Source organism: Zootermopsis nevadensis, unplaced genomic scaffold (genome assembly GCF_977971745.1).
Source record: "Zootermopsis nevadensis isolate Lab colony 2312 unplaced genomic scaffold, Znev_1.0 Znev_ptg000006l, whole genome shotgun sequence".
Lineage (NCBI taxonomy): Eukaryota > Metazoa > Arthropoda > Insecta > Blattodea > Termopsidae > Zootermopsis > Zootermopsis nevadensis.
In genome coordinates, this window is record NW_028259138.1 from 12,977,094 (window position 1) to 12,995,960 (window position 18,867).

At 36.9% G+C, this 18,867-nt stretch overlaps 2 protein-coding genes across 2 annotated transcripts in view; one reads left to right on the forward strand and one right to left on the reverse strand.

Annotated features, from left to right (window-relative positions):
• The window catches only part of LOC110837456 (uncharacterized), a 516,015-nt gene that overhangs the window by 204,807 nt on the left and 292,341 nt on the right, over positions 1–18,867 (reverse strand). The gene's annotated exons all lie outside the window — the stretch shown is intronic.
• CARPA (Carbonic anhydrase-related protein A) overlaps positions 1–18,867 on the forward strand; it is a 279,269-nt gene that overhangs the window by 66,675 nt on the left and 193,727 nt on the right. Inside the window, exon 2 of the mRNA XM_087343739.1 lies at positions 12,841–12,888. Coding sequence (XP_087199865.1) covers positions 12,841–12,888 — 48 coding nt within the window. The remainder of the gene's footprint in view (positions 1–12,840; positions 12,889–18,867) is intronic.

Here is an 18,867-nt window from a genome sequence, read left to right on the forward strand (position 1 = left end):
ACAACTTAGAAGACAGATATTATCCTGCACTCCCTTCTTTTGTATTTATTTATTTATTACGTACTTAAATAAAATAAATAAATAAATTCATGAAGGTACCAGCAATTCACTGTTATGTAAGTCAGAAAACAGGACAAGGGCTTCGAATTCTCTGATCCATTATAACATTTGTATCTGACAGTGGAACACCCGCGTTATATGCGAAATATGTAAAGCATATGTAATCGTGTTCACAGCCACGGTATATCCGAGGCCGCGTTATAACGAGGTTCCACCGCATTTCTATCCATTCTCCGCCAGGTGTCGGTTACTTGGAATAATTCTTATCGCCCTTAGCCAGCGATATCACATAACAAAGAAGACTGCTGTCACTCGGTTCGTGTTTCTTCAGCGGTTTATGATCAGATTTCCGGAGCTTCCGGGTACATGACACCAAAAGCCGTATCCTTGCGCTGTTCTTCGAGTTAGACAATGCACCATCATGTTTGGTAACGCGACTGTTAACTAGAGCACAAAGTCGCGTGGGTAAAATGTTGCACATTTTTAAGCCCGAAATTTATAACTCTTGCCCGTGATGTAAGAGCGGTTCTTTAGAGGTTGTCTTCTGAGTTGTAGAACTGGATCCTCCGATTATGGCCGCTGACCTTTTAGGGAGAGCCCAGTATGCGGACCACTCAAAGAAGTAAGGAAGGAGTTTCCGTCGGTCAGTACAGTCTGTGTCAGTGCAGCAGTGTGGAAGCCTGATAATTTTTGTCTAGTGACTGTGCTGTGTTAACATGACACCTGTTAGTTGCAATCTCCTTTCTCGTCACTGATAACGCCTCGTATCAAAACACTCAGACAAACCACCGACGTCTTACACAAAGAAGGACGAAATGAAAACCTGGCTATTGGAAAGAAATATCCCATTTTGTGACAACGTGTTGAAAGCTCAACTGTACGATTTAATCAAATTAAATAAGTCAAAGCTCAAATATTATGTGATTGATCAGATTATAGCGGACAAAGAACGTACTGTGCTGAGACTTCCGCCGTACCATCTGAATTTATTTGGGAAGATGTAAAACTTCAAATCTCACAAAATATTATCAATACAGGTCTGCAGCATTCTGTCTCATACACAGTTTAAAGAAGGTATTGCAATCGATAAAAAAATATAAAAATTAAAAAAATATATACATGAATAGAAGGAGAGTCCGATCCTTAAACAGTTTCATTCGTCACAGAGCGATCATCATGGTGAACATTGTAAAGTTCGGCACGAAGATGGATAAAAAATTTACGTGTCTTATTAATTTCAAGCACTGTTAGACGCTTAGTGGAAAGATAATATAGAAATATTAATAAGAGTTCAGAATTTCAAGTCACCTACCAAGTGAAAACAACTATATTGGCATTATTTAGGATAAACAGTCACATTTAAAGATTTATATGATGTCTGATGTTCCACGACAACTTTTTGGAAATCTCAACATTGAAGAAAGTTTCTGGACAATTCCTGTGTAACTGTTTGTACACAGTACATTAATAGAGATATTTATTCCCTAGAAAGAGACTAACTTCCCCTAGCGTACACCCTAGAAACTGTAAAAATAATCTAGAAGGCATTTCCCACTACAGATTAAAAGTCACGTGCAATGTATTGTTGTTTACGTAACAGTACTAAGTAACATATGTGGTGTAAGCACATTAAAATTAAAGTATCTGTTGCAAAACACGTTTAAAATGAACTGCAGATATGGGCTCTATGTAATGTTAATATTAACTCAGTCATACACACGGATTCATACTCGGCCATCGTCAAGATCTTCGATTTTTGTAGAATGTTTTTTTCGATTCTACATTCAATTACAAACCGACAATAACAGGAAATATATACAGAGTCTACACATGCATATAAATTTTTAAATAAGCCTATATAAATGTTTCAAACTGAAGAGAACATTTCAGTCCAGGAAATGTTTTATCTCGCGCCAAAGTTACCGTCTTTACTCTTGAGTCAGGCGAAGACAAATCTGAACACGGGGTGACAACATAGACGGGCTGATCCAACCTCACGTCTTTGAAACAGTAACAAATGAGCGCGAAACATTGCAGGATTAATGACTGGCGGGGGAACACTGGAGTACTCTGAGAGAAATCTTACCTAGCGCCACTCTGCATACAAGAGATTTCACTTTTGACTGCCCTGGGACTAGATCCAGGTCTCCTTGGTGCCGATGCCAGCCTCTAACCACCTTAGCTAAGACAGTCTATTTTAACTAAACACCAGTAAAACAAAGTAGACAATGCATGTCAACAAAATGGCTCGTTATGGATTTAATGGGGGCGGGGGATTCGATACCCGAAAGGGACAGTGATATTTTGTATTATTCGTCGTGTCCGGCCTGGCTGTGGTCTCAACGGGGCAAATATGAATGAATTCGTCGAAAACAAGGCTTACATGTAATTATTTTAGTGTTTACAGAATTCTGTATAACAATCCTGAAAGTAAGTACTCATATCATATCACACGTAATTGTTATTATCCGAAATATGCCTTTATTTATCAGTTAATTCCATCTCGTATATACGTTACCGGCAATGTAAAGAATGCCTAAAGTCAGTAGGCAAAGTATTAAATAATTCGTAATGTTAATTTTGTTCGGTTGTGTAAATTAAAATTAATCGAAGTCGATTGGGTAAGCTCTCAAGATGGAGGTTGTGCAAGATAGTCGCGAAAATATTAATCTACTGAATCTGAACATAACAAAAGTTTTGAGAATTAAAAAAATTGTTTTATGTTAAGTTTTTGCAAATATAAAAGATAAAATAAAACTGTATAAATCGTATCATAGAAACTTCTTTGTTATATAATTTGCCTAAAACATTTGAGGCATTTTTTAAAATTCCTAGGCATTCTATAGAATACCTAGGCAAAGTGTAAGGAAAACTGTTAGTTTCATACATTGCCTAAAAGTTCTAGGCATTTTATAAAATGCCTGGGCATTCCATAGAATGCCTGAATTTCATACTTTGCCTACTGACTTTAGGCATTCTATACATTGCCGGATTTCATAGTTTGTCGGTAACATACACATTACAAATGATTATGTGGAGAAACGGATTCATTTATTGAATAGAACGTGTTGGTATGTTTATTAGTCTCATTCGAATGTGTTATAATATACACCAAAAATGAAAATGAATCCAAAATGAACGTGATTTGTATTCCATCTGCGGTGTTCCTTTTCCTGAAATTTCAAAACGCACCCTAAAGACAACCGTCTCCTTTCTTATACTTTGTTTTGGATGTTCCAAAAACACGAAATTCCGATAGCGTATTTAAGAAAAAAGATAATCATTCCGAGAAGATGCGATGGAAACAAACGGAGGCCATTGGTCGTTGTTGCCCTAAATTGTCTGCCCGGCGTCTCAAAGTCGGCGCCACAACGCAACTGTAGCTAGCGCCGGTTTTTTGTCAGTCTAGTCCTGTGGCGTCCTGGCGCCAGGTTTATATATGGAACAGGGACAAAGAGGGGGGATATTATGGGTGCCAGCGGGAAAACAAAATGTTCCATACCCTCCTCTGACGTAGGGCCCCTAAAAGATCCCACCTCCAGAGCCTGGACATGATATATACCACTGCAATTCTGTGAAACAAGCCAACAGTCATCTAGAGGAGTTTTCAAAAAGTCATTGACCTCTTTCAGTCTCCCATGACTCACAGAACGAAGTAACCTACTTTTGCAGAAGTCTGTACTTTATGTCAAAGAAAGATTGTTACAGTGGGAACCTAACTGACCGACAAATCATACAAATAACTCGACAACTTAAAGTGTTCCTTCAGAATTTAATAATTACTCCATATTTTCAGAAAATGATTACCAACCAGTTAAAAAATTATACAGTACTCATCTCTACTCCCTCCATCATAAGGAAGGTGGAGGCAGCACGTACCTCTGAAAAATCGGTCAGTATCTAGCAGGCTATGCGGTGAAGCATCACAGACAGCCATCTTGAGACTAACGTCATTCCAACTACACAAGATGTTAACAACCCTTAATGCTGACGACAGAAAATTGCACTTCAATTTGTAAATGATTTTTCGCTACTCTTTGTATCTCACTGGCACTGAATCTCATTTACTGAGAGAGATAAATCTATCGTTGACAAGCAGACAGAACTATAAGATGGCTGTCTTATGGAAAGTCGAGCCATGCAGTCTGGTAGATATTGACAATGAGTTTGAGAAGTGATTATGGCTCCTACGTTGGGATGATGTTAATAACGATGATGACAGTAAACACCTGTAAACCTTCGGTCATATCCTATCATAGAACACAGTGCAACGACCCAGTAAAGAAGTCACCTTCATTTTCGCCGCCTTCAGAACCTGAAAACCCATCTGACTGATTACTCTTATCACGTTACACAAACGAGAAATTATTGTGTGTATTTAGTAAAAATCCATATGAGCCGGGATAGCTCAGTCAGTATAGTGACTGACTAAGGACTGGAGTTCGATCCCCGATGGGGGCAGAGGATTTTTCCTCTAGCCTCTGCGTACAGACCGGCTCTGGGGCCCACCCAGCCTCCTCTACAATGGGTCCTTTCCCGGGGGTAAAGCCGGCCGGGGCGTGACGCTGACCACTCATTCCCATCTAGTGCCGGGGTCAAGGAAGAGAGGAGCTATACCTCCTCTCACCCCAAGCGCCTACATGGCGTATAGTGGGACAAACTTTACTTTTAGTAAAAATCCATACAATTCTCAATATTCCCACATTTTCGTTTTAGATTTCTTAGATATTTATTTATTTAATTAATTAGTGTTCTGTCTGACGACAGGTCCATATGAACAGGATCCTTCCATCCTTTTCTCGGACTGGGACCTGTTCATATACGTTCTTGGCAGATGATCCAGAAGTGGTTTGCCATTGCCTTCTTCTGTGTGTGAATGGAGTAATTGTTGGGATGCCACGGAGGAAAACTCCGTGTTGCCTAGACCACGGCCTTGCCCAACACAAGTTATAAATTCGGGCACCGCCGGGAATCGAACCGGAGACCCCAGGATTACAAGGCCAGCGTTCTAACCGCTAGACCACCGTGGCTTATTTCTTAGATATATAACAAAAAAAGTTTTTGCCCCTCTAAGGAATCAAACCCCAGCCGTCTAGCCGACGGTTGCCTGTGGCATCTCTTGTCCACATTCGTGCGGATGCCAGGTTATCACTCGGCTACACTTAAAACACTGTGTACAGCACAATTAACCATAGATGGGTACAAGAACCAGCACTTCTACTTAATTGGTCCATTATGCTTACAACAATGGATGCTGCCATCTGCAGGGGCTTGCCTGTAAGCCTTTGCATACAGCCAACACATGGTCACTAAACCAGCAGGTGTACGTTTATCCGTTCTTTGCCCATGCTAGGGGAACGAATACAGAATATTCTATTAAACTATGGTCAACCGTTTTTGTTCGCGTACCCCCAGATATAATTTCTCTTCAACTTTGTACCCCCAAAAGTTGTTGGTGTATAATTCAAGTTATACATAGTATATAATCTACATCTAAAATAAATTAAATAAATTACATTACTGATTATTCAGTGTTTATTATAAAATAATAAATATTTTTTTAAATTTCATGTACCCCCTAAGATGTCTTCGCGTACCCCCAGATATAATTTCTCTTCAACTTTGTACCCCCAAAAGTTGTTGGTGTATAATTTAAGTTATACGTAGTATATAATCCACATCTAAAATAAATTAAATAATTTACATTACTGATTATTCAGTGTTTATTATAAAATAATAAATATTTTTTTAAATTTCATGTACCCCCTAAGATGTCTTCGCGTACCCCCAGATATAATTTCTCTTCAACTTTGTACCCCCAAAAGTTGTTGGTGTATAATTTAAGTTATACGTAGTATATAATCCACATCTAAAATAAATTAAATAATTTACATTACTGATTATTCAGTGTTTATTATAAAATAATAAATATTTTTTTAAATTTCATGTACCCCCTAAGATGTCTTCGCGTACCCCCAGATATAATTTCTCTTCAACTTTGTACCCCCAAAAGTTGTTGGTGTATAATTTAAGTTATACGTAGTATATAATCCACATCTAAAATAAATTAAATAATTTACATTACTGATTATTCAGTGTTTATTATAAAATAATAAATATTTTTTTAAATTTCATGTACCCCCTAAGATGTCTTTGCGTACCCCCAGATATAATTTCTCTTCAACTTTGTACCCCCAAAGTTGTTGGTGTATAATTCAAGTTATACATAGTATATAATCTACATCTAAAATAAATAAAATAAATTACATTACTGATTATTCAGTGTTTATTATAAAATAATAAATATTTTTTTTTAAATTTCATGTACCCCCTAAGATGTCTTCGGGTACCCCAGGTTGAATAACACTGGTCTAAAGCAATTCAGCTGACGAACCAACGGTAGATTACGACGATACAGCTGGTAAGAAAACAAACTGTTCAACTTGCATCAAAATACTCGCTCTTATAGTGGCGTGTTCTAGGGTCCAGATGGATAGGACTTTCTTATGCAACACTAAACGTGATATATAATGTTCGCCGAAAATCGTTAGCATTCGTATTCCAGACGCTAGAAGCCTCGTTTTTATTTTCGGCCCAGTGATCGACTATCCTGACAGGTGATTTTAAGTTCATATATGAATGCCACATCCCTCGGACTACAGGAAAATGACATAGAAACGCCGTGATCCTTATGTTTCGCGAACAGGTTTTTAAAAACCGGATTTAAAAATAGGATTTTTTTTGGATAAATTTGTAAAATTCGAAAACCGGTTTTTAAAATTTAAAAAAACCGGTTTTACATACTAGAATTAATATGGAAAAATTAGTTAATTAATTAAGTAAAAATTTTTAATATTTTGACTTGAAATCGCCTCGAGCACAAGCATATTGTAGTAAAACTAATATTCATGAGTCAGGCGAATGTTTGATAAGCAACTCCACAAACGCATTCTATTTTAAATTTCGTGAAAGAGAGCAGTTTAGAAGAAATTATAGCAAAACTTTCTGCAATGGATGGATTGTCCATTAATAGCATTACAACGAGCTCGTTCATACGAGAGTCTTTGCAACAACGGGGATATTCATTACCAAAAAACAACTCTCGAGTATTGGATCTCATTCATAGCTTGTTCCTGCGATACTAAGAAAACATTAGAATTAGTTTCTGAGAGGCTACAAATTTTTAACTTTTATCAAGCAAACGACATAGTTTATAATTCATATTTTGTACGGATTTTAGTTATCTTAGTTTTTTTATTTGGTTTTGTATAGAGTATATTTTATTTTGTAACATTTTTGTAGTTCCATAAATATCAAATAAACTGAAAAAATTTAAAATAAGTATAAATATTTTTTAATGTTTTAACTATATTTTGTTTTGTTTTTCTGTAAAAATTCGAAAACCGGATTAACCGGGTTTTTTTTTGGAAATACTGGAGTTCGAAAACCGGTTTTTTCAAAAGTCGGTTTTTGTATAAACCCTAAGGGCTACGTTACCGAATGAGTGAAAAATAACAAAGAACTTCGAAATCATAATGAGAATTTTCGCAAAGCGCTGTCTGGCCGTACTGCAACAAGGCTCTAAACTGTGATGGGACAACCGGAAAATTCAGGGACAGTTTCTGATTGGTTATTTCCTTGAAAAAAAAGGCTGAACGTCAGCCTAGTGGATCGATAGTATGTAATTCATCAAAATTCATCATCCACCCATTTGACGATATAGAAACTAAGCAGTTGATAAAGCGTAAATAAATTAATGATGAAATAAATAAATGAGGTTCTCACGGCGGTGAAGGTATTAATCGTGGACTTAAGGTTTGTGACGCCGAAAGGTCAGCTCTGATAACCACTTACACGATCACACCACGTCACACCCCCGAAGACTGAGCAGGTTAATACAATGGTACTGGTTTAGAGTTGTATTCTGGCACTAATCGGTTCGAACCTCGGCAGAATTACCTCTCATTCTGACTGATGATTCTCTGGTTTTCATTAGTCACTAAACGCTATTGTCCGGCTAGTACAGTAAAATAGACCACGGCTTTTTTTAAAAAATTCAGTAAAAAATGTTGAGTGAAACGACCTAAAAATCTTGGGATCTGAGAATTTTACGACGGTGAGTCCGAAGATGGAGGTCCTCTGGGTTGTAGCGCCGTGTAGTCTTTGCGAGGTTACCAACGTTTCAGAGGTCGTTCCTGCCTCCATCTTCAGGGCGATGAGTCTCTGAAACTTTGGTATACATCTACCAGAGTACACGGCTCGACAACCCAGAAGACATCCATCTTCGACCTACAAATCGTAAGACAGCTGCACAGCCCTTGGGAACGTTCTTACCCTTTCATTCAGAATCTAACGTCTTGATTAATGCGTGTCTTTGAAATGAGAATGAACTTGGAAAAAGCGAGAAATTTACGGGAGGCCATACCGAGTGCAGTAAAGGTTCCTTAATAATACTCGTACTTAACAGCCAGCCTTATCAGCTTTTCACTCTCGCAGGATATAAAAGCAAATCTTAAAACCCCCAGTAAAAAGGGCGATGTTCTTACGTTTTCAAACACTCTTCGCTCGTGTTACTGAAACACGAAAACCTACTGCGGCGCAATATGGCGCCAGTGCGTACGTCATTTCACTGTCGAATGCTGGACCTTATAAAATTGTATCTTTAACTTTATTATGGAGCTTCATCTCGAAAGGAGTGGAGGAAATTACGAAAATGCAAAGCTGTGTAATCATTTAAGCCTAAAACTGTTATGTGACTTAAGTCTGGACAATGAAATGTATGGAATGTTTCATGCAAGTACGAAATAAGAAATGGACGAAACATTTTTTGTCGGAATACCCATGAGACGAGATCATGTTACAGACATAGATCTCGATAACAGAAAAGTCGTAACAGTACAGGGAGTCGATAATTAAGACGTGGAGTTCCCTGCAATCAGCTGCCTCATAACAGGACCCAAAACCATCTTATCGCCAACATGGATGTGACATTTTTGGTTTCATAATAGCAGTCAACTTATCATCATCAGCTAAGTCAGATTCGGTACAATAAAGTTACTTAATAATTACTTTACCATAAATCCTTAGGCCTACAGGCCTGTTACAAGATATATCAAAAAGAATATTTATTAACCACATAACGATGAAAAATTCCTTAACCTCAATCTGAGTTAAATGTAAATTAGCGGACATGATTTTGGTAGAATTCGTGCCATTGAGTATGCAGGTTTATAAGCAATGGCATGAAGTTTAATTACTTTTGGAACCTTTACACAGCGGCTAAGTTTAATTAAGTGGTAAATAATATCGAGGGAATCATAATCAGTTTTTGTTTCACGGTAAATATTATACCATAAAGTTGGAGGGACATTCAATTAGGATAATCGTACCAAAGTAAAGGCTAGACACCCACAGACTGTTTATTGGATTAAAGCCGTGCTTTATTGCTGATAATTAGCTTGTCCATTCGAGTTCTGTTTCTCATACAAAATTTGTTCGTTTTAGTATTGTTACAAGCATATTATTTCAACCGGATCATTAAGCCTTACCAGGCTTTTATCAATGTGGTTTTCGAAACCACAGTTTATAATTTGACGCGTATAACACACAAATTTTTGATTTCAAAACTAAATTAACATTATTTTCTTCTGGACGAACTAATCCGACGTATTAAAATTGCCACAAATAATGAGTGTAATATTTGAAAGAAATGTTTCTCGTTGTGGACCGGAAAAGTATCTTAATTTGTACGACAATTCTTGTTGGATATACAGATTTAAAACTGAAAGCAGTCTCCAGCCAGCCTAACTTCCACAGGCATTCTTCGAGATAAGAAGTGGTCCATACAATGGAAAAGTTTCTGAGAAGAATCACGCCTTTCAAAGATGTGCCGAAACTCAGAACTAATCTTCAATTCCATTCCCATTTTCCCCACGCACAAAACTGTCATCGAACGTAACTTTTTTAAACAGTTGCTGTCTTTGAATTATGACAACGATGGGTTATCTGAAAGTTAGCTGAAAGTTGTACATTGGCCGACGGTCGGAGGATCTTGTGGGAAGGGACAAAACACAAAAGTTTCCCAAAAAAGCAATTTGGATTTAATGCTGTTCGGAACTGAAAAGAATTGTCTTTGTCGAAAATTACGAATATTCGTACTTGAATACTGTGTCTTTCAGCAGATTGACATAACTCGCATGAAGAGATAAGGACACTGTACAAAACCAAAGGCAAAATAACTTTAGGATGCTTTTGGAAGAGTCTCCTAACGACCACAAAATAAAAGTTATTAACACATTACAGATTTGTTTAAAATCTGACACTAGTCTACTGAGTTCTATACGATGGACTGCATTAGTGTGTAACCTCCTAACTATAATCGGTCCTAAAAACATTCGGAATAAAACTGGTCATGATTACGATACTTTTGAAGCTGTCAGGACAATTTTTAACTCTGGTCCTTATCAACAGTAAGTTAGTGAAACTTTAGGCTCTCGCGGCGACGAGATCATTATTTTCTGGGCTGTTCCGCCGTGTAATCTAGCAGTCGCCCTGATGATGGAGGCTTTAAACACCTCTGAAATGTCACAACATCCCAGAAGACAGCTATGTGCAGTAGTAGGTTTGTTTCATAAGTTATTTTATCATTCTAAAATAAAACCATGTTTACGTAAAGAGAGAGAATGTGGAATGTCCCATAGTAAAGTGCAAAACGTGTAGTGAAATGTACCGCATATAACTTTCTCTGTTCAGTGTTTGTATAGACGAGATTTTTAAGCACTTAAATGAAGTTTTAAACCTTACACTCAGATACTGTTCCACTAAAAAAAAAAACAGAATAATTCCTAGTCGTTATTCAGATGAAGTCAGAAGTTCTCGGAATACATAAACAATTAATCAAGTTTGTCTTGCCTTGTTTACGAGCCACACCCCCCTTTCAGTTTTAACGATAAATTTATACTCTGTGGTGGAGTCAAACCCTAAACTGAAACTTCTTTACTTTTGAGTTCAGCCAGGTTCCAGGTCAGACGAATGTACCCTGGCTGTTTAAACCTGTCTCACATTTTAGGGGAGCTCGTACTCATGGGGGTGTATGAAGCATTTTGGAACGATAGTTATCGGGGGGTGGGGGGAAGTCGAAACTATTCAAAGAAAAATACGTTTCATTGCGACTTTCGAAATTGAAAGCCAATATGGATTATCCATTGAACCAATGTCCTCGATATGAGACCGGAACAGTTGGCAAATTTTTTTAAGAACCACCAAATAAGTACGCTAATTAATGTATATTAAAACATGAAGCATATTTTACGACTGTTTTATGGTTTGGCCGATTTCATTGCCAAAATTACTGGGCGGATTTCAATAAAATTCGGTGTCTACCAAAATCAAATTTGTGTATACAAAGTAATTATAAGCCCCAAATGTGCAAGGCTGAAGTTTACAAGCTGTATTTTTAAATGGCTCGTCTGGTAAAACTGTGTTTTATAAAGTAAGCTCACGGAAATCAAACACTTAAATCTGAAATGTTTTTTAATATAACCGATATTTAACAAAATACAAGGAAGTATATTTTCAATGTTTGCAACGCGACAATTTAGCAAGGAATGGACATAAAGTCTAATATCTTACGCAAACAGCAACAAATACGTATATGAAATGTATATTCTAACTCCATTCCAGTCTTGTTCAGAAACGTAATGAACTCTTGCTGCTTTATCCCACGTGATGGGAGACTTTTCTTTGGCCCACGACTGTACATTCAGTGCCTTTACTTTCTTCACAGTCAGAGAGAAGATTATGATAATATATCCACATGGAAACTTGTATTTTTCTCCAAGTGAAATAAGCTCGGCTTTGTCGTGTTATATTCTCTGTTTTATGGGGCCACTTGAAAGAGACAGAAGAGCGTAGAGAAACAGCGACGAAGAAGGAAAAGAACGACGAAGTACATGGGGAATAAATTTCAAATATTAAAAGCTGGGATGACAATTCTGTGTAGGAAATGAGATGGAATGAATCCACGCCGCTATTGTTTAGGGTGGAGTCTGTCTGGTGCACAGAAGGTTAGAACATAACCTCAATAAACTCTATGAAATTCATGACGCATGCGCAAAGAAGGAGTAGCAGTATTTTGCTTTCTTTAAGGTGTCACACGTCTTATTATGCTTATTTTGTTGAGGGTTTGGGGCGGGGGGGGGGGTGTATTATGAGCCTTGTACAAGCCACAAAAGATCCTGTTTCGCTGTATCTCCTCTTTCTTAAACCAGGTCTCATCAAAGTGATTTCATCACACCGTCAGTATTCTAAAGGAGTACTCGGTATTCATTTGTTAAAGTGCAATAGAATAAAAATCTGTCCTTGTACTTAATAACCGCCTTATAAAGACGTGTAGGAGACGTGGGAGTAAAACTTCACGCATTTCAGACCCAAGACCTCAGCAATGATACATATAAGTGATCTTCCTAATGGCGTCTTTCCTTCTGGCTTGCCCACCAAAACCCTGTACGCATTTCTATTCTATCCCATGCGTGCTAAATGCCCTGCCCATCACATACTCCTTGACTTTATAAGTTTAATTATATTTGGCGAGGAGTACAGCGTACGAAGCTCCTGGTTTCAAATAATTCATCTTTTAGCTGCCAGGTTACACGAGGTCATATCTAACACTAATCGCATGTAATCATCTAAATCAGAAAAAAAAACCATCGTTCATTCCCATTCTCATGTCGATGACGTAAATAATTTTTTTCATAATCTGGATATTCTACTTTATTTCAGAAATCCGGGCCAGCTGGGCGGAGTGGTGGACGTACGACGGGATTTCGGGTGAGTACAGACAAGAGCGATAAATATTATGACCTACAATTTAAGAAGACACAGATTTCTGTATCTCAGAGCAGTCAAATGTCGCTAGACGCGTGAGATTTCAGTACGAAGACCGAAGTCTCTAGGTAAATTACTCTAAGGTGCAAAATTCCAGAAGATTATCATCTCCATCACAATATATATGTCCCTCGACACGCCTAATCAGAACAAAACACTTTACACAAATACAACATTGTTTTCCTCATTCCCTCCCTCCTTCATTTCTTTACAAATTAGGTCTAATTATTTCCCTTCTTACTTACTTTCTTTCCAGCAATAAATCAATCAATCAATAAATCAAATTATCCACCCATCTACTTACCTACTACCTACCTACCGCAGTCAATAATAATCTTAAGTTATATTTACTTAACATCAACAAAAAGTTGTAATAAAATATGCGTGCGTACTTGCACGTGCTTTGAAAGCCCTTCCTTTTCATCTCGAGAACTTCCTCGGTTGGTTCACAAAACATGCATTTTCTATATTCATCCAGGCTCGTGGTCGGGATACTTACTTTCGCGTTCTTGCGTCTTGCATAGGCCTACTCAACCCGTAGTCACGACGGCCAACCCCCAGGGAAGACCCTTGTCACGTCAAGCAGCCATGTACGTCGTAACACACAGAACTTGCAAAATCGCCCACCACATCATGTCCGAAGACGTGCTACGTGCTATTGTGACAAGCACTGAACGTGCTGACGTGCTCTTTGAGCCAATTCAACGTCAAGATCGATTTATTGCCAATAATTAATTGATATGAATTTGTTCTATTACAACATCCTTAAACTAAAAGCCAGAGATAAATGCAACTCAATGCACACACCTGTATATCAGTTATCTTATTCATTAAGGCTTCGACCGGGATGTTCTTATGTTATGTGGTACCGCCTGATTCGACTTCTAATGGTTAAGTGAAGTGTTTTCTTCGCGGTACGGTCTGGATTCGTAAATATTATGAAGACGAGCTTCGGCTTCAAAGGGTTAACCAGCTGATTTTCGTAATGGTGAGGTGTAGTGTTTTCTTCGCGGTACGGACTGAATTCATAAATAATATTCAGACGATCTTCGGCTTCAAAGGGTTAACTGTAGTAATTAAACGGTCGCCATTGATTTTAAACATGTTTAAAGTAAAGAAAAGGAATTTCTTAATGACAAGTAGAAGGTACGGAATGAATGTACTAATAGCAAACACAGGTTCCATTTCACCGAAATTTTTGTTATTCTTTACAGAAATTTTTCTTGGAAACTATCACTTAACAAAATTCACTTCGTTCACTCTATTACTTTGCTATCAATTGTGTATTTCTTTTAGAATACCACGTTTCATCATCATGAATTACGTGTCTCTGGCTCTATATCCACCTCAGAAACATCACAGTCCACGGTATTGTTAGTGGTATGAAATTATGCACATCAATTAATTACTAATTATATTACTCTTCCTAGACTGGGTGTTACGACCATCGGGCCTTTCGTAATGAAATTCCGTAGAAAACTGTTTCCTGTTCTCTCATCCCTGGGTTAAAATTTACAACCGAATTAGCAAAAAAAAAAAAAAAAAAAAAAAAAAACCTTGCGACTTTCTGGAATTTCCGAGTGTGGCAAATTAGCCTCTGATTTTAACAGATAAAAACTTAATCATAACAAGCAAACTACACGGCTCACATTTTAAGGGTCTAGTGTTTTGTATCAAGAATTTTGCTCGTGCGGTAATACCCTATCTCCGACGCCCTACACAGCTTCTGTGTTCCGTAACGAAGTTTATTTGGTGTTGGAATTTTGCCATGAATTCCAGACACAGTGGAATTCGAAGCTTTAGCTTAAAATACATACAAAAATTCCATTAATTTATCGGCTAAACTGAAGCAACAGAGAATATATTAGAAAATTCGTCGAAAGAAGCCCATTGTAATCTATTAAGGGTTTTCAGCAGGAGAACTTATTTCTGCATGTGTACAGCTGTTCATATCTCATGTTCTGTTATGGAAGTGAATTTTTAAACAATTTCTCTCCAGTGACGAAAGAACATATATTACAACTAACTCCGATCAAAGTAAAAGTTAATTGAATAAAAATTTACTTGGATATTATCCATCGTCTAGTAATAAAACGTAAAAAACGTAAAACGACGTTTCGGAGATGAGGCTCTATCTCCGTCTTCAGGTTCCTACTCAGTTGGGCCCACTAGATAGAGCTAATCCCTATCTCCGGACCTTTCTTGGATATTATCCATCGTCTAGTAAAATATAAAACGTAAAACGACGTTTCGGAGATGGGACTCTATCTCCGTCTTCAGGTTCCTACTCAGTTGGGCCCACTAGATAGAGCTAATCCCTATCTCTAGTGGGCCCAACTGAGTAGGAACCTGAAGACGGAGATAGAGCCTCATCTCCGAAACGTCGTTTTACGTTTTTTACGTTTTATTACTAGACGATGGATAATATCCAAGTAAATTTTTATTCAATTGACTCTTCACCATCGTCAAGAAGTTTTAAAGTAAAAGTTAGTTGCGCATATTCTGAAATACCTAAATCTGACGCATTAAGGTCGTTGACAGCAGGTTCCTCCAGCTTAATAAGATACTCAGAGCATTGGTAAGTAAATTAACTGATTAAGAGTTTTTTCAAGTAGCCAAGAAAAACACAAACCAATATTATTATTAACGATATTACATTAACACAAAGATAAAACATTATAACACTCGTCCGTACGCATTACATTTATTTAAATTTTATGGAAGAAAGAATCTCGCTGAAGTATTTTGTAAATTTTATCTACTTCAATTTCTTTACAGACCTTAGCACAAACGCTACATTCGGAAGTCCGTGTGGTGGAATGTTGAATGTCACTAATTTATAAAAGGAAATGACGACATAAGACCTTATTACAAATTACTGTTTTCTCTAAGAAACTGCGATTCGCACATACTTTGGAGCTACACACGTACAAACGTGTATGAATTTATGAGTGATTATGTAATTAAAGATGAGGACCACACTGTATATGAAACGTGTAATTCATTACTGTTACTCTCTTATGTCTAGTTGGTATTAATTTTTAAGTTATGTACTTTAGGTTATATGGTTTTGTAATATTATGAGCTGCTTTATTTTGAGTGTGGTGTGTTGTTTTGTTGTCTCATTGTTTTGTTGTGTCTTGTTTTTGTTGTCTTATGTTTTTTGGTGTCTTATTGCTTTGTTCTGTCTCATTGTTCTGTTGTTTCTTATTGTTTTTGTTGTCTTATGTTTTGTTGTGTCTTATTGTTTTTGTTGTCTTAAGTCTTTTTGTCTTACTGTTTTGTTCTGTCTCATTTTTCTGTTGTTTCTTATTGTTTTTGTTGTCTTATGTTTTGTTGTGTCTTATTGTTTTGTGTCTTACTGTAGGACCACTGCCACCAGGTAAAAACCCATTTGCAGTCAAATAAATATTAATAAAATATTTATTTAAAAAAAGTGTGTGCTCATATTGAAACAAACAAACAAACAAACAAACAGACGCTGTTCAGAGGATGCAAAAATGTAGCTTAATCAATGACATTTGCGAGAAGGCAGTGCTTTGTGCACATACGCTCAACAAAATCATTTAATTTACAGTGGAGCCCAATTAATATTACAATAGATGCAGCTGGTGGAGTAAGGCTTGGTCAGTGAATAATAGTCACGGCGTCGGAACAAAAATAGAACGGAACAGAAAGAGGGAAAACAATTAATTTTGTAGACAAAATATATAGCCATTAGCGGGTTGAAAACAAGTCTCGCTGACAGGCTGCCTAGATCGGGGGGGGGGGGGGGGGGGGGGAGACTGCGTCGAGAATCTGGTATGGCTACAAAATGCAAAAGAATCGAAGTGAAATAATAACACTGTTTTACCTTCCATCTCCTTCCAGAAGCAAACTTAAATCTACACATGTAATCCATTAACAGTGTAGTGTGTTACGCGTGTTAGCTTAAAGTTAGGAAATCATTCACTAGAAAAAGTTTCGTTATCTTTCTGTTTGTATGTTAGAAACGTCCGGGAATCATATAACACCTCATATATTTTCCTTTTTATTCCCAGCGATGGGACCTAGTTCATTATTTATCCCACCAACGTTTCCGTGTATCTGTTCCCTGGTATAACTCCTCAGTTCAGCGCATAGAAACTGTTTAACCCATGTCCAAGAACCTCTGGATCTCACCATCGCGCTCGGAATGACAGACCATCTGTCAGCGACCTTACAAAAATATACAATTTTTACCAATATATATTTACTTTTCCAGTCTATACACAAAACTTGTTTTAAAATAATGTTGTTAAAATTATTTATAACATTATGTTATGTAGATGTTATAAATAATTTTAACAACATTATTTTAAAACAAGTTTTGTGTATAGACTGGAAAAATAAATATATGTATTGATATAACACAAACATGACGCAATTAAGATACAAATATACAATTTTTGTTTCACAAATTTAAGTTATACGAGACAAAATTACGATATCGAGAAGTGTTTTTATTTAATGGTAACTATAACGGTTATTATTTCTTATAGATTTTAGACTAATTATTGTTTCACTACGATAACTCATTTAATTTAAAACATTGACCCAAGAAAAAGAAATATAGCCTATAGATATAAGGGGACGATTACGAGTTGAAAACACAGAACTTGTGTAACACATGTACAAATGTCGACAAATTAAAAATAAAACGTGTACAAAGTAAACAGAGAAATAGACTTTTAAGCTATAAATTCTCTGGTAAAAGAAACACAGGTCGTCATATAAATAGAAGGACAGGAATTGATGAAACACGGCGATAACACAAGCAAATGTCATTAAAACCGGCACGGTCAAATATTTTACAACATAATCTGCGCCACGCACGTGTTACTCTTATACATTACGAAGAAAGATTCGGTCCATGACGTGGGTCTTGGCTGCTGGCTCTTTGTAATTGTGGGTTCAAATCCCACTTGAGACATGGATGTACGTCGGCGGCTATCTGTTTTTTTTTTCCTTCCAACGAGCCGATTTGCATCCACTAGCCATAAAAATATCCAAAAAGCACTGAGAATTTGGCAGTACAGTTCTGTAGAAGAACGAACGCTCAGGAAAGGCTTAACGCCTGATACACACAAGAAGGACATTTTAGTTTGACCAATAAGAAGCTGGATCGTTCTCGTAGTCCGCTCATCAAATGGCACGTAGGAATATTACACACCATAATTTTATTAACAACAATTAATCAAAGTCAACCTCATTTTGGTGATTCTTATCTCGGATCAACATTATAAACATGGAAGGAGTGCGAAATTGTGGGGCGCGTGTATACAACCAGCGCCATTAATTTGATTTCTTTAAGTTTCCATTGTGAAAAATCCTTTTAAAAATTCATAGCGTTTACCGAGACAAAGTTTATATTTCAGGCATGGACGTAGTAGAATTTCTATCAGCCTGCAAACTCTTTAATCCAAGCTCAAATGAGTTTTGATATTTTTCTCTCATAGTCTGAAATACATGTAACGTTTTAAAACTAATTTTTAAAACCTGTAAATTACTTACTTGTGGCAGAAATCTATATTTCTATTACGCGTGCATTTTAAACCCTTGTTAATATTTTAAATGGCTTAGCCTATGATATTTGTCACTCAGTAACCAACTTGAAGGGAAAATAAATATTCTTCAACAACAACAAATTACACGACATGTACACGTAATTTCAATAAATTTGAGCTACAATGTGGTATTCTTTTATATTGAAAACCGTTTCACCCAAATTCATTGTTCGGTTAACTAAATTCTGTTGTGGAATAAAGGACCAGTACAATTTGAATCTGCTAGAAAGAGACGGAGAACACGAACCTTTGAATCTAACGCAGCGTTCGTTATTCAAAGGCGTTTTAATTAAACTCAATCCAGCATTCGTCACTTGCCTTCACACACATAATATAA